The sequence below is a fragment of the Oryza brachyantha genome, chromosome 2 (genome assembly GCF_000231095.2).
Source record: "Oryza brachyantha chromosome 2, ObraRS2, whole genome shotgun sequence".
Lineage (NCBI taxonomy): Eukaryota > Viridiplantae > Streptophyta > Magnoliopsida > Poales > Poaceae > Oryza > Oryza brachyantha.
In genome coordinates, this window is record NC_023164.2 from 1,786,850 (window position 1) to 1,803,393 (window position 16,544).

Below are 16,544 nucleotides of genomic sequence, written 5' to 3' on the forward strand. Positions count from 1 at the left end.
TTTGGGTTATCGTTGATTGGAGGTCGCCGGCGGAACAGTTGAATGATTTGTGTTATGAGGGTGATGGAGCTGGAAGCCTGTAATGGCGAGATATTTTATTTTTGGTTGTTTTTTTTATTTTTGGTAGTAGCAAGCAAAATGTTACTTTTTTTTTTCTCGTCCCCCAAATTAAATCAACGGACATTCACTTTATAAAGCTACGAAATGCTTACCAAAATTAAATAGTTGTATTTGTTTGATATCCCTTACCTACACATCTATTAATACTATAAGCTTTTGTTAATGTGAAAATTTTTGATATTTTATGTTTATACTTAACTTCACCTTATAAAGCTGCAGATGACTTATTTTAAAAATAAAGTGAGTAATCGTTTTAAATTAGGCACATCAATATTTATTCGCTGTAATCATGACGTTGGTATGTATGCATCTCATCATTAACAATGTTAGACTAAATATTGTTTTGAACATTAAATACTTAAATCTAACCATAATTTTTAGAATAATACGATACCCCTATACCCTATATACAACACGTGTAAAAATCCAAATAGAGTGATGAAATTACTATCCATATGTCTCAAATGCTTAGGACATGTCTATTGCCACCTGAGCAAATACAATGGCGTGGAGGAAAGAGAAGTGAGAAAGAAAAATACGGTTGTTATGCATGTCAACGGTTTAGAGTCGACTCTTAACATTTTTTATTATAACATTTATTTAATAAAAAGTTGTTGCATGAGGTAAGATTAAAAAGAAAGAAGAGTAATAAAAAATATATTTATTATATTAATGAAGATGACTCTACCTTTATACCGTACATACACTTATTAAATGAATTAATATTGCTGACGTTGACGAGAGCCAAGACTATACTCGACATTCCCTTATTTTACATTATACCTCTACATTCTTAGGTATAATATAATCGGTCCATGCCACTATTGACTTAAAATGGTCATTACATTTCAAGTGCACTTTGACTAAAACCAATAGTTTTATCAAAAGGGATGCTAAAATTTTCTCATGAGTCATGAGCTTCCAAAAAGTGATTATCCATTTTTTATCCATCCCCATCATCCAACACGAAAAAAATAAAACAAAAACAAAAACAAAAACACACAGCACAAAAACACTCGTGAAATGGAGAGATCAACCACAAAACCAAAAAAATAAAAAAAAGAAAAAGCGAGCGTCTTCTTCCTCGCTCGATCGAACGAACCGACACCGCCGCACCACCACCCCGCCACCACCAACCCGCGCCCCAACGCTAACGTGAACCGCGACGAAATCTCAAAAAAAAAAAAAAATCGCGTCAAATTCCTCCTCCTCCTCCACCACCACCTCTTCTCCGAATCCCCCAAATCCAAACCCCAGATTCCCTCGCCATTTTTTTGTTCTCGGCTCCGGGGGGGAGTTCCTCAGATCTCTCTCCCCGCCGAGGCGAGCGCCCGAGATCCTCCCGCTCCGCGGGCTCCCCCGTGCGCGCCAATTCGGTTCGGGGCCTAGGGTTTGGCGGGGATTGATGAGTACTAGACTCGCGTCCTGACCCGGCGGAGATCTCTCCGGATGGATCGCAGGGGCGGCGGCGGCGGTGGCGGGAACAGGAACAACCGCACTGATCTCCTCGCTGCTGGGCGTCAGAAGGTGCGGAATCCCGTGAGCTCGGTGTTGTTTTGGTGTTTTGTGTTTGAGGTGTTTTTTTTGGTGTGATCGAGCGTTTGGTGTCATTGGGCCGTGCAGCTGCAGCAGTTCAGGAAGAAGAAGGAGAAGAAGGGTCCTGGTAAGAAGGCCGAAGCCAAGGCGGATGCGGAGGCTGAGGGCGGCTCGTCCAAGTCGGGGGCAGACGCGGAGGAGGCCGTGTCGGAGCCGAAATCCCCTGTTGGATTGAAGTTGCTGGCTGGGGAGGCTGGTGGCAGCCATAGCACGCCATTTGAGGTGAAGCTCGTGCTTCTGCTGGGTTGGGGTGGTGGGTTTGAATGAGTACTTGCTGTGTTTAATACTGATCTTTCAATGCAGGAAGCAGTGAGGTCGCAGGTGGAGGAATGCAATGGGCAGGGGCCTGGTACTGCGGAGTCCTGCACGGTGGTGGATAACACCAACGTCTTGCCTGTACAGGAGGGTGGTGATGGTTGTAATGCACAGGATGTAGGAGTAAGTGAACATGGCGGTTTAGAGCACGAAAGTGCTGGACTGGGTGATGGTGAAGGTCTAACAGTCCGGGCTACCGGTGCAGATGGTTCTGGTGATCTTATAGAAGGAGCTCAGCTAGTGGAGGTGGATGTTGATGACAAACTGGCAGATTTTAGTTTAAAGGAAAACACGGAGCTGTGCATATCTTCTCAAGGCGGCATAGCTGATGATAACGGCGACAACCAACTAGGAGAACACCAGCGGGTGGATCTAAATCCTGTTGAGAGGCCGACTAATTCTGATTCCAAAGAAATTACAGAGACTGTAGCTCATTCTCAAGATATTGGAGCTGGTAATACTAGCAAGGGGGAAGGAACTAGAGAAACGGAGATTGATGTTCCTGGGATGCCGTCTGGTGCTGTGGCTAAAGATGAAGGGGAGTTGAATGTTAGAGCTGAACACGAGACTTCTGAAAGTACTGCAAGAGAAGATACTGACAATGAAGCTGATGAACTGGGTAAAGAAGCTGTTCAAGAAGATCCAGATACGACAAATGATACAGAGGAAGTTGTTGCCGTAGATGATTTGAGTTTACAGGATAAGTCACTAGGGGCAGTCACTATTCCTCTGCACCAGAAGATTGACCAAGCTTCGCTTGTGAGTGATATGTCGCAAGACATGGTGCCATATCATTTTGAGGATATCCAGAGGCATATGTACTTGGCAACTCTGTCAAGGGATTTTCTCCAGCTGCAGCTGGATGAGGGTGCGGACCTGAATTCAGATGCTACACACCGGTCTTCTAATGAAGTCAGCAATCTCCAGGTACTACTGGAAGAAACTGAAAAAAGCAAGCAAGCAATCTGTGAAGAGCTTCAGCAATGTAGGCATGAGCTCTCGGATATGAATACTGTGAAGGAAGAACTTGAACTTATTGTAGCTTCTTTGAAGGATGGTATCAATACTGGCAACAACAAATGTGAATATTTGGAGCTTGAGTTGCATTCCTCCAAGGAGAACAAACAACAAATTCTGGATGAGTTAGCTGGTTGCAGGGCAATGTTGGAAGCTCTACAGAAGGAGAACCTGGAGCTAACAGCAAATCTTGCTTTTGAGAAAGAAGCTAGAAAGGAAGTCGAGGAGCAGCGGGAGCACCTTTCTGATGAAAACAAAAGGATTTTATCAAATCTATCTGACCTTGAACTTAGTTTAGCTTCTTTAAAAGAGGAAATGAATGAAGGCAGTAATAGATGTGCAAATCTGGAGCATGAACTCCGATCCTCCAAGGAGAACATGGAACATACTTTGGTTGAATTAGCAAGCTGCAGGGCTTCATTGGAAGAACTGCAAAAAGATCATATGGAGTTATCTGCAAATTCTTCCTTTGAAAAAGAAGCAAACAAGAAACTTGAGGAGGATAATTTATGCCTATCTAATGAAAAGCAGAGCCTGCTGTTAGATCTTTCGGAAACAAAGGAGAAGTTGCATCTTTCATATGCCAAACATACACAGCTTGAGTCGCACACCAGAGATATGGAAACATATTTTGGACAACTCACAGAGAAATTAATTGATGAAAGCCTGTACACAGGTACCAGTGTCGATATTTACCAAACTGTCATAAAAGAGTTGAGTACTAAGTGCGAAATTTTGCTGCACAAAGCCCACAATGCACATCAAGAAAAGGCCCGTCTGGACTCATCAGAGATCATTGTTGAAAATGCTGAAAGAGAAACCACAAGTCCTGAATTTGTTGGACTCGATGATAATCAGTGTTCACTTCAGCTAGTCACTGAAAATGACACATGTAGCTCTACTGCTTTGCAATCACTGAAAAACCATCTGAAGATGGCTAAAGGTGATTTGCATGACCTTCAAAAGGTAGTAGAGAGGATTTCTTCTCGGTCTGATGGGCGTGTTCTGGTTTCAAAGCTCATTCAATCCTTTGAGTCAAAAGGAAACCAGGAAGATCCTGGGATGTCTGAGGGAGAGCATGATAATTTGCAAAAAATAACTCGGGAGATGATATGCCGCCTTGTGGAGAAGTTGAAGGCTATGACTTCAGACGTTGCAAACATAGAAGAATACATGGCTGAGCTGTGTGACAAACTAGAACTTTCTGTGAAGTCTATGTCACAGCACGAAGCAGAAAGAGAGCAAACTGCAGTTCTTGTGGCCAAAATGGATGGGTTTGCTGGGAAGCTAAGCAACTACAGGGACACAATTGATCAACTTCTTAGTCAAGTTGCTAGTGTACACCAGGATGCAGATATTCATGCTGGAAGGCTCATTGATCAAGCAGAACTTTTGCAGAATGATGTGACTGAAAGGATCTCCACTCTTGAGAAGGAAATGACGTCATTAACAGATGTGCTCATTGAAGTTACCAACAGGCTCATTGCTTTGAGAGATAATGTGCTCCCTAATGATTTGGGTGGGAGTGAAGGTCTTGGCTCTCTTGCTTTGAATTCTGTGGATTTTACTGCTAAGTTAGTCCAAGGTCTTCGGGAGAATCTAGAGGATGCTCAAAGCAACAATGCTAAGCTTAATGCTGCTCTGGTGGAGCTAAAACATGCACATTCTGATGTTCAAGAGAGGAGTGAACATGCACATGGAATTGTCAAGAAAATGTACAGCTCCTTGCAGGAACTTCTATTCAACTCATTGGGAAATCCAGATGAATCAGGTGTTGAATACAATGCCGACGAACCAACAGAAGCCCTCTTTAGTCAATATGGAGACATTGTTGAGCATTTGAAGAGTTTATTGCTTGAGCGCCACTGTTTGCTATCAAAGAATACTGACCTAGAGTCAAGATTGTTGAGCAAATGTGAAGAAACTGAAGCTCTCAGCAGTTCTTTGACAAAAAGTATGAATGATTTTAGCTTGCTGAATGAAGACCTTAAATCAGTTTCTATAAGTAGAATTGCAGCGCAGGATGAACTGCATGGTAGATGCCTCGCTATAGCAGAAAAGTTGGTTCATCATTCTGCAAACCATTCATCAAAAGTTCTCCCTTTAACAGCTTATAGTGAGGTGGAAGTGTCCAGCAAGGACCACCATATTCTTACCACAGTGCTGCCATGTATTGAGGAGGGCGTGGCTTCATACATTGATGAATTTGAAAATATGGCAGAAGAAATCCGCCTATCAAAGATCTGCTTGCAAGAAATCAATATTTTTGACCAAAGTTCATCTGAAAAGTGGTCTTTGCCCTTGCCTGTGTTGATCAAAGAAGGATTTATACCCATATTTTTTGACCTGCAGGGTAGAATTGACCAGCTCAGCATGTTAAACATTCAGCTGGAAACTGAAGTTCCAGTTCTGAGGGATGGCTTGGTGAAGCTAGATGGGGCTCTTGAAAGCTCACGTGCTGAGCTTCAGAAAAAGGTTTTTGAACTTGAACAATCTGAACAGAAACTTTCTTCTGTCAAGGAAAAGCTTAGCATTGCTGTTGCAAAAGGCAAGGGTTTGATAGTTCAGCGCGACAGCCTTAAGCAGACTCTGTTGGAGAAGTCTGGGGAGCTTGAGAAGCTTTCTCATGAACTGCAGTCAAAGGATGCATTGCTGATAGAGTTGGAAGCCAAGATAAAATCCTATGCAGATGCTGATCGAATTGAAGCTTTGGAGTCAGAGCTATCTTACATACGGAATTCAGCTACTGCTCTAAGGGACTCATTTCTCCAAAAGGATTCTGTTCTTCAGAGAATTGAAGAAGTTTTAGAAGACCTAGATTTGCCAGAGCATTTTCATTTCAGAGATATAGTAGAAAAAATAGAACTTCTGTCAAAGATGGCTGTTGGAGCTTCTTTCACTGTACCTGATGGTAATAAGCAATCCTCTGTGGATGGGAATTCTCAGTCTGGTGTGGCCGTTGATAGTATAAATGATGAGCAAAACTCAAATTCAAATTCAGGGTCAGAAGAAATAAAGATCAAATATGATGACCTGCATAGGAGATTCTATGAACTGGCTGAGCACAATAACATGTTGGAACAATCTCTAGTTGAGAGGAACAATCTTATACAGAAATGGGAAGAGGTCCTTGGTCAGATTGACATCCCCCAACAGTCCAGGATGCTTGAACCAGAAGATAGAATATCTTGGTTGGGAAACAGGCTACTGGAGGTTGAGCATGAAAGAGATGCGTTACAGTTGAAGATTGAGCACCTTGAGGATTCCTCTGAGATGTTAATTTCTGACCTGGAAGAATCACACAAAAGGATTTCTGAACTAACTGCAGAGATTGCTGCTATAAGGGCTGAGAAGGAATTCTTCTCACAAAGCCTGGAGAAACTGAGATTTGACTTCCTTGGACTCTCGGAGAAAGCTGTTCAGGATGAATTTGTCAGAAATAATTTGCGGAAAGATCTAGCTGAACTGCAGGAGAAGTTAGCTGAGAAGACTGAAGAGAGCAAGCATTATCATGATATGGAAGTGGAACTCGATAAACTTCTGGATTTGGTACGAAATGCATTGCGGGATGACAGTAATGCAGAAATCCCATCGGGTGCTGGTGCTGGTGCTGCCGTGTTGTGCTTGGGTGTGCTGTTGAGTAAACTTATAGATGAGTACAGAACTCATTTGTCAGAATCAACTCACTCAGAAACCAAATTGTCTAAAGATGCTTCCACATCAGAGATAGGTATTGAGGACAAAGAGATGGCACTGAATACTCTGAATGATGAGTTAGAACATGCTCGCAATAGCCTGGCCTTGGTGGAGCAACAGCGTGATGAAGCTGTGGAGAAGACACAATCACTCACTATAGAACTGGAGACTCTACGTGTTCAAATAAACCAGTTGCAGGGAGATAATGCTGAACAGGTGAATAGGTATCAATCTCTTATGCTTGAACTGGAATCATTGACTAAGCAGCGTGATGATCTGCAAGAGAAACTGAGTCAGGAGGAGCAAAAATGCACATCACTGAGAGAGAAACTAAATGTTGCTGTAAGGAAAGGGAAGGGCCTGGTGCAACATAGAGATAGCCTGAAGCAAACTATGGAAGAAATGAACACTATGATAGAAAAACTAAAAGTTGAAAGGAAACAACACATTGAATCACTTGAGTCTGAGAGATCGTCATTGGTGGGTCGATTGGCTGACAATGAGAAGACTTTGCATGATGCAACCCAATATCTGAGTAGATTATTAAATTCTTTGAGTACGGTGGATATTGGTAAAGAATTTGATACTGACCCAATCACCAAGGTTGAAAAAATTTCGAATTTTTGCCTTGACCTACAAAATGAAGTAAAGAAATCGAAACAAGCAACAGAGCTTCTTCTAGCTGAGCTAAATGAAGTTCATGAAAGGGCTGACAACCTGCAGGATGAACTGGTCAAAGCAGAAGCTGCACTGTCAGAATCACTTAAGCAGAACAACGTTGTAGAGTCTGAAAGAGCTGATGCTGTTCGCCATCTTGAACATATTATGGATATGCAGTCACATACAAGAAGGGAACAGTTAGATCGTTTGATGGAGTTGAACTCCACCAGCAGTCAACTAAAAGAGATCTTCTCTGAACTTTTACATCATCTTGATAACACGTTCAGTAAGGATGTGGACATAATCAGCTATATGGGGAACTTTGTGAAATCTTCTGATAAATGGATGGACAGCATGAGTATGGTGGAGATACCTATCACATCTAACCATCTTTTGTCTAATAGCATAAGCAGCAAGGTAATTCTTGGCTATCTATGAGCTCTTTGAAAAATATATATACACATAAATGCAAACTCACAATATTTCCTAGGGTTTAGAAAATATTATGCTGTTCAGAAATGTCGGAGTGATGCTAATCAAGATAATTTTTTTATTGCATTTACTGATGATTATCATGCGTTTTTTCATAATTATATAACTGCAATGTGATTTTTCTTCAGATGAGATCACCACTGTGTTTGTATGTTGATTCGTATGAAAGAAATCAATGTGTTTCTTTATTCTTGGAGTATAATATCCTGAATACAAATAGAAACCCAGATGGCTATGATCTTCCCTATGCTGTAATGATACACAATTATTTGTGCTACACGAAATTGGGGTAGTGCTTTAGTGTGGCAATTCATAATTCTCTGCAGTTTGCACTATGAGATTCTGGTACTGTTATTCTTTAGGGTTTGCCATCATTGCTTTCTGATTGGTTGAGCTTGCTCCTTGCAGAAGGCGCACAGTCCAAATGTTCCACTGGAAGTTACATTGGACAATGCTGATGAAACCCAGATTTTGCATCATCTTGCTACTTCATGCCATGCTGTGGCTGATTGTGTAAAGGACTGCAATGATCTCAAAAGAAGGATTCATGAGCATGGTTTTTCAGTTGACCTGAAAGCTGCAGAACTGTTTGGTGTTATGTCCAACTTGCAGAACAATTTTACTTCTCAAAATAATGAGTTGGAAGCTTTGAGAAAGAATATGGTTGAACTACAGTCAGAGGTCAAACAAAGAGATGAGGAAAATTTATCAATCCGCAGAAATATGAGTTTGCTTTATGAAGCGTGCACTAGTTCAGTTGCTGAGATTGAAGGAATGACTGGTATCGAGTCTTGTGACCAGAGTTGTTCTATTGTGCAGAATCATTTATCTGCAGACGACCACATAAAATCTGTAGTTAACCAGTTAGTTGCAGCCATAAAGACTACTCGGAACAGCAACGACGGCAACACAAAGGAACTAAAAGCCACCGTGCTTGAATTGCAGCAGGAGCTTCAAGAAAAACATATCCAAATTAGTACAATCAGTGCAGAGCTTGCATCTCAGGTAAGGGAAGCTGAATTTGCTGCGAAGCAGCTATCTGTTGAGCTTGAAAATGCTAGAGTGGAAGCCCACAACCTAGAGAAACAGTCTGAGATGCTGCTTAGTCAGAAGGTGGACTTAGAGACTCAAGTAAGTGAACTTAAAGATATGGAGGCAGTGGCACATGATCAGCATGAAAGAATAAAGGAATTGAGTGATGAACTTAGCAGAAAAGACCAAGGTGAATTGATGCAGCTTTCTTTGATTGGGTTTGCTTCTGCTGGTTCTCTTCTGTTTGTAATGATGTGATATTGTTTTTGAAGAGATATCCTTTTGCATTTCTGCATCTATTGTATTATTGATATATTTTGGTGTATTGTGCAGAGATTGAAGGTTTGATGCAAGCACTTGATGAAGAAGAAAGGGAGCTTGAAATCTTGGAGAACAAAAGCAATGACTTCGAGAAAATGCTTCAAGAAAAAGAATTTGCTTTGAAGAGTCTTGAAGTCTCCAGGACCAAAGCCTTGACAAAACTTGCAACAACTGTTGACAAGTTTGATGAGTTGCATAGCTTGTCTGAAAGCCTTCTTGCAGAAGTGGAAAACCTACAGTCACAACTGCAAGAGAGAGATTCAGAAATCTCTTTTCTGCGGCAGGAAATTACAAGAAGCACTAATGAACTGCTAACCACTGAAGAGAGCAACAAGAAATACTCATCTCAGATAAACAATTTCATTAAATGGTTGGAAACTGCACTATTGCAGTTTGGTGTGCGCCCTGAGAGCATAAATGATTATGAATGCACTCGAGTTCCTGTATATATGGATATGTTGGACAAGAAAATAGGATCTCTAATATCTGAATCAGATGAATTAAGGGTGACTCTGCAAAGTAAAGACTCTTTATTACAGGTTGAGAGAACCAAAATGGAAGAATTGCTGCGTAAATCAGAGGCTCTAGAATATTCTTTGAGCCAAAAAGATTCTCAGATAGGTTTGCTTCGTCGAGACAGGACATCAGGTCAACCTAGCAGATTTATAAACCTGCCAGGCACTTCAGAGATTGAACAAGTGGTTAGTGACTTTATTATATGCCATTTACCTGCACAAAGTGTATGAAACAAATTTGTGTTAATCCTGCTGACTTGTGTGCTCTTATTCCAATGCAGAATGATAAAGTAAGCCCACCTGCGGTTGTCACTCAGATTCGAGGAGCACGGAAAGTCAATACCGATCAAGTTGCTATTGATGTAGAGGTGGAGAAGGATAAGCCGTTAGATGATGAAGACGATGATAAAGGTAAATTTAGTCCTGTTATTAATTCAGATTGAAGTGTCCGATTCATTCTCCGGTTGATCTGTTGTTTGTTATTTCAGCACATGGTTTCAAGTCACTGACGATGTCACGCATTGTTCCAAAGTTCACTCGGCCTATATCGGACAGGATTGATGGAATGTGGTGAGTGTAATTTCAGTTCTTACTAATACTGATTAAAGGTGTTTTCTCAGGGTTCCACCTTGTTTCTTAACAGGGTCTCGGGAGATAGATTGCTCATGAGACAACCAACATTGAGACTTGGTGTTTTGCTATATTGGATTGTGCTACATGCATTGCTTGCTAGTTTTATTTGAAGATTATGTGTAAAGGTAAGTCTTTGTCATTAAAATCTGAGCTGTTATAGCTCTGCTGATGCATATTTTATTGCATCTATGCTTGAGATTGAACTTAAAACTTCACTTAATGCCACCTGGCTAGCAGCAGACCCTGCACTAACAAATAGTTAAGCAGTTTGTGTAACTCCTATAGTTCTTTGCACCAAACCGAAAGAACTTCACAATCTATTTCTATAATCTACTCCGTGGTCTAACCCAAACACTGGTGTTGGCATACAATTTCCAGTCAGATCTTGGTCAAGATAAACAGTAATATTTAGTTTGACATAAAGAGTTAAATATGAGCGAGATTAAATGGTAAGTTTTCTTCAACAAATGCTCTGGACCACCATTAATATTGGGTACCGAATATTGATGAGCTGACAGCAATCCTGTATTATGTACTGCCTCCTTGCCTTTTGTTTTCTTGAAACATTTTTAGAATGTGTTGACACTTCAGATTTATTATCTGTTCCACAGAGCTCATGGCACATCTTTTTTTTTTGCGCAATCAGATGATATTTACATGATTGAGTCGTGTTTGCATTCCAACAATATATATTAATTAAATACATTGAATGATATTTTTGCAGCCGTAGTTATCTCCTTGGGTGAGCTACTGTACAGTAGTATGTCTATACTCCATAGCAAGCTACAGCAGTCTGCGCTAATGTTGTTGATTCTTTTGAATACGTTACCGGATACCTGAATCAAACTGGCAGCTGCGAATCAACTTCAGGTTGTCTTTCTCATCCTCTTTGAGATGCATTTATCCTGCCTTGTCTGGAATAGAAACTGAAGAAAGCAGCAGCGGCAAAGACCCACCTCTGTACATACTCTCATTTTTGCTTGCTCTATTCTTTGCTTTTAGAAAGATGTAGGGCATAATTTTGCATGTAGCAATTAAACATTATACGTAACAGCTTTACAGAAGAATGACAAATGTAGTTCTCAAAGTTTTAGGATATTGGGATGGTCGCAGCTTTCTCCCAATTGAAGTTGGCTCCCTGTATTCTCTACCCACAATATTTTTGTTTACATGTGCAACACAGCAATTGTTTCATTATTACCACAGTGGCCCTGCTATGGGGAGCTTTAACATTTTTGTTCCCCAATCCGAAACTGCTCTTGAGAACATTACTATCAGCCTCAATGTGACGTGGGGAGCTTTGGCATTTTTCATCTTCTTTATCTTTCAATGAAACTGCAAGAATTGTATGGATCTCGACCTGAAGGCTAAAGTAATTGTTTGCATCTGGAATGTGTGTTCAGATGTCTCTACTTTGCATGGACCATGGAGTAACCTCGGGGATCATTTTCTTTTTTTGGCTTTTTCAAGCCAACGACATATTTGCGATCTGAAAGTAAAGATAGGAAAAGAAACTCCTATGAAAAGCTCGCAAAATTAACTTTGAATTTAAATTTAAGTACTACAATTTAAAAATTGATATTTAGACACAATCGAATAATCGAAAAGACGAGGACATTTCTTTTCGGCCCATGTAGTAGCACCCACGTAGTACGGTCCGTTCCGGCCCATTTAGGCGTGGACCTTTCGGGGCCCAGCTTTGTTGGGTGGGGCCCACCTGTCAGTGTCGCCGCGGGCGCTTGTAGTACGAGATAGGCACGCGCGCGCGGCATGTAGGGGACACCAATCTCGCTCATGGAGCCACTCGTGCGCTCCTCCGTCACGTCGCCGCCGGCGATCGCCGGCGCAGCGTCGCCGTCCCCGTCCCGCTCCCGCCGCAGGACCCCTCCGGACGCCGCAGCCTTCCCGAAGCCCCGGGCGGTGGTCCCTTACGCCGGCATCAAATCCACGTGTCTGCATCATCTGCAGCCGCGCGCCCCTCGCCGCCAGCGCGCGCGGCTCCGAGCAGGGGCAGGGGACTCCCCGACCTCCTCCAGCGATGCGGATGGCCAGGCGGAAGCCTTGCCCTCATTCCAGGTATTCTTCTGAGGATAGTTTAGATGGATGGATCATGGATGAATGGCTGGCTGTGTATTGGGTGGATTTCATGTCGTTTTAGGGTGCGTTTGGTTTGCTGGACATCTCTGAATGGGAGATGGCCGGGCAACTGAACTAGTGGAGAAGATTTCTATTTAATTCACAAGAGAAGAACTGATCCAGATTTTTGTTTATTGTAACATATGAGTAAGAACATGAAAAATTGCAAGGTTAAGAATGCCAGAATGGTAATAAGAGAAGAACTGACACCGATTTTGCTTATTATGAGGAAGAACTTAGAAAACTGAAAGTCCAAGGATGAATTGATTGGTTAATTATTGTCATGAGGTATCCAGGATTCCGTGAAAGATGATAGTTTTCCTCCTTTTATAATATTGCTAGGGTGATAACCATGATATGAAAACAAGTAAACATTGTGAGACTGGTGGGAGCAACTCTGGTGGATCTAGAGCTGGCCTTTTCAGAACACCAATTTCAGGGGGTGTACACACTGCAACTGCTGTTCATGATTTGCCACCGCCAGCTCGAGCTGTTCGCAATCTGATGGAGCAGGTATTTGATTCAAATATTTTGAACTCTTACATACCAGCCATCAGTAGCTAGTAATCACTCAGAACTATTGGGTTTATCATACCTAGAAAAAAATATAGACCAAAACAACTTAACAGTTCCATCCCTTCTCCAAAACCAGGCAAGGTTTGCTCATTTGTGTACTGTCATGTCTCGGATGCATCATCGACGCGCAGGATATCCATTTGGTTCTCTAGTGGATTTTGTGCCTGATCCAATGGGACGTAAGTTATCAATCATACTTTTATTTATCTAGAATTTGTTGGGTAGCTAACCTTATAGGATTGTTTCCCCACAATTTCTTCATGCAGACCCCATTTTTTCATTGTCGCCTTTGGCCATCCACACAAGAAATCTTCTGGAAGACCCTAGATGCACAATTGTTGTACAGGTAATTTTAATGTACTTTTTAAATAATATCCACGGTTTTATTGTGCTAAAGCTTCTTATCTTTCTTCAGGTACCTGGATGGAGTGGACTGTCAAATGCACGTGTAACAATTTTCGGTGATGTTTTTCCCTTGCCTGCTGACCTGCAGGTTTGTACTAAAACTGCTAGATGCTTACTAATGCCATATGATACCTTGATATCATTTTTAGTCTATGTTACTTGATTTGGTAAATTTAATGATTCGTCTGTTCAAATGATGAAGGTGTTTCAGACTTCTGGAGAAGTCTGTTTTACGCCTTTTTCACTCTACCACTTTACAGTGTTACCTGGGATCTATTTTTCCTGACTGGTCAGCTTATATGTTCACTCCACTTACGCTTATAGCCCTGAAACCACTCCCTAGTGACTTTACTGTATACAGTTGCGTATGGACGGAGGTTTTAACTTGTTAAAAAAGCTCAAAAGTACCTCCAAAACTGTAAGTTGAATCTGAATTTACAGCGGTCAATTTTGTTCTGGTACAGATGGAATGTCCAGAGCATTTTATTCAGCTGGTTCTGGGTCAAATGAAGCAGTGAGTTATGCCTTGCTAACTTCCAAATTGATCTGGATCATTTGGTAGCTCTTACGTTCATCCTAGCTGACATGTACTGCCTGGAACTGTTTCACTAACCATTCCAATGAAAGAAAATATACCCATACATGAGCTTTGACCTTTGGGTTGTACCTGAGGTTAATCGCCAAGAATGTGAGTCATATGACTCAAGTAACTGACATGGTCAACAGATTCTGAAAAGAAAGATCGGAATAAAGACTATTTACATATGAATCTTCCATTATTTTTTATTTCTTCAGTTTTTAGCTGATTTATCAATTGTCAATGGAAACAGTGACTTAAGTTAAACCTCTTTCAGGAATGGGCTCATGAACAGTATGTTACGAAGCACCAACAGTGGGCATCCCATCAATGGGGCAACTTTTACTATTACAAAATGCAGACAATAAGGTAGTTTTTGAAGTTGTACCTACATGAAGAACTACTTTTCTCAATATTCAGTTGTGGTCCTTTATCTTGCTTGTGGTATTTCACAAGTTTAGTAGCTTAAGTTTGTGATTCTATAATTATTATTTTATCTATTGATGGATACATCCTTTTGTAACATGCCATATGTCTTCTTTTATGGTTGTCATAATGTCTGCCAACATTCCAGTGACGTATATTTCATTGGAGGGTTTGGCACTGTTGCTTGGATAGATGTGAAAGAATATGAAGCTCTGAAACCTGATAAGATTGCAGCTGATGGTGGGGAGCAAAGTTTAAAGGTAAGGATATACTGATTTTCTCAAGAATAATCTGGGGAGTTTTTTGTTTTTTTCTGGAACATGTATTTTTTCTTATTCGGTCTGTAGATTATCTGAAATTCTTCTGATTGCTCTTTGCCACTTTCCATATTATTTATTGCATCTATATTCTTTTTAACAGGAACTCAATGCAATGTACTCAAAGCCTTTGAAAGAGCTTTTATCAACTGAAGGAGAGGTAGATGATGCAGCTCTTATATCAATTGATAGCAAAGGTATTGATATACGGGTTCGACAAGGTGCACAGGTACAATACTCGGGAACATTAGTAATTAGTTTATTCTTACAAATCTAAGCTACATCAATCCTCGTGCACCTTGCATTTCTGTGTAACTGAAGTTTGAAGAATGTCTTGCATTTCGAATGCGCTCTCTCTTTTGGTAACACTCTAAGAGGACTGTATCGCGCCATCCCATATGTGAGAGAGATCAGCTTTGAGCATTAATTTTTTCTTTGCCCTCTTTTGTGCATACGTCCTGTTGTGTTGTTGGTGAAAACCTCCCCATCTTAATACAAAGATATGAAAATCTAATGTGTATTCCTGAAAATACTCTAGGAGGAGTGAGCGCTGCAGGCTGCAGCTGTGCGAGGTCAGAGACCATCTGTTGTGCAGTGCTATTTATTAAAAACTTCGAACGCACATTATCATAGTTGTTCGTTCAAGAAGCATATATATTAAAAACTTAGAACACACATTATCATACAACTCAAAAATTGCATGCATGTTTGTTTTACAATATAGAGACAGGAAGGTGTTATACAAAAAAAAGTTGTGTACGTGCTATTTTGGTTAAGAACCTTTTACTAAAAGTAACTCTAAAGCTCAAAACAGTAAGCCTGTTTAAAGATGAAGTAAACATGTAATGCAGTTGTAAGCCCTTTTTTTTCACTACAAATTTCTCATTGGTGTACTTATTTGTATCTTTGACATGTTTGATACTACTTACCGCACTGTAATGTTTGTTTTCATCAGCAGTAGTCAGTATTAATTGTGTGTGCGCTGTAATCGTTGCTAGATACTCTATTTGTTTCACAATGTAAAACTTTTTAGCCTTATCTAGATTCATATGAATGATAATGAATCTAGACATATATATAAATTATATACATTTATTAATTGATGAATTTAGACAAGGCTAGAAAGTCTTACAATATGAAACGGAGGTAGCAATCCTAAAGTTTTTGTTGTGAGGTTTTGCAGTTCAACATCCAGAGGATAGCCTTTGAGTTGGATCACAGTGTAGAAACACTTGAAGAAGCCAAGGAAGCGATCAGAAGGATACTCGGTAAATCAAGATGGCATGCCAAATTTTAGACGTCCGTCGAATCTGAATCATGAGTTCATGGATGACAATTAGGAAGCGCCTGAAGCTCTGTAAAAAAATACTTGTATATACTCGCGTAATTTTTTGTCCTTGTGGTGTGCCACGTGGAATAAAAGATTTCCATTTTCACTCTTGTGTTTTAGGTCCTAAAGTCTTAGTAGTAAAAGGATGAGGATAGAGCAACTGTCACTAGCTTCTGTACAGTTAATTTACTTCCAGTGTGGGGTTCGATAAGAAACCAAGTACAGCTAACATAATGTAATCTCTGAAATCGTTTAATGATTAAAAATATATGTAGGAGCCTATTTTATAGGTGTTGCTCAGGTTTATGTACACGCTGAGTTCAAACAGTGAGATCTCAAAATTCTTTGAAACATGACTGCAGTATTAACTTTCATGAAAC

General features: G+C 40.6%; 2 protein-coding genes across 2 annotated transcripts; both read left to right on the forward strand.

The window, feature by feature from the left end:
• The first annotated feature begins 1,163 nt into the window (after positions 1-1,163).
• On the forward strand, positions 1,164-11,778 carry LOC102704777 (nucleoporin nup211). Its single transcript, XM_015833767.2, has 9 exons — positions 1,164-1,647; positions 1,744-1,938; positions 2,020-7,821; positions 8,305-9,118; positions 9,262-9,950; positions 10,046-10,175; positions 10,253-10,334; positions 10,408-10,522; positions 11,122-11,778. The coding sequence occupies exons 1-8, from the start codon at positions 1,570-1,572 to the stop codon at positions 10,505-10,507; spliced, it is 7,890 nt and encodes a 2,629-aa protein (XP_015689253.1). The 5' UTR covers positions 1,164-1,569; the 3' UTR covers positions 10,508-10,522; positions 11,122-11,778.
• Positions 11,779-12,183: 405 nt separating this feature from the next.
• LOC102711040 lies at positions 12,184-16,418 on the forward strand. Its single transcript, XM_006646821.3, has 9 exons — positions 12,184-12,473; positions 12,876-13,046; positions 13,186-13,288; positions 13,376-13,455; positions 13,525-13,602; positions 14,369-14,460; positions 14,666-14,777; positions 14,938-15,063; positions 16,018-16,418. Exons 1-9 carry the CDS (start codon positions 12,192-12,194, stop codon positions 16,129-16,131), a joined length of 1,158 nt encoding a protein of 385 aa, XP_006646884.2. The 5' UTR covers positions 12,184-12,191; the 3' UTR covers positions 16,132-16,418.
• Positions 16,419-16,544: the final 126 nt, after the last annotated feature.

Excerpts from the sequence above, each read along its gene's own strand:
- LOC102704777 (XM_015833767.2), top strand. The coding sequence starts at position 1,570 with ATGGATCGCAGGGGCGGCGGCGGCGGTGGCGGGAACAGGAACAACCGC. Across the intron at positions 1,939-2,019 it reads GCCATAGCACGCCATTTGAG|GAAGCAGTGAGGTCGCAGGT; the intron begins GTGAAGCTCGTG and ends CTTTCAATGCAG. Across the intron at positions 7,822-8,304 it reads CTAATAGCATAAGCAGCAAG|AAGGCGCACAGTCCAAATGT; the intron begins GTAATTCTTGGC and ends TGCTCCTTGCAG.
- LOC102711040 (XM_006646821.3), top strand. The coding sequence starts at position 12,192 with ATGGAGCCACTCGTGCGCTCCTCCGTCACGTCGCCGCCGGCGATCGCC. Across the intron at positions 13,289-13,375 it reads TGTGCCTGATCCAATGGGAC|ACCCCATTTTTTCATTGTCG; the intron begins GTAAGTTATCAA and ends TTCTTCATGCAG. Across the intron at positions 13,456-13,524 it reads GATGCACAATTGTTGTACAG|GTACCTGGATGGAGTGGACT; the intron begins GTAATTTTAATG and ends ATCTTTCTTCAG.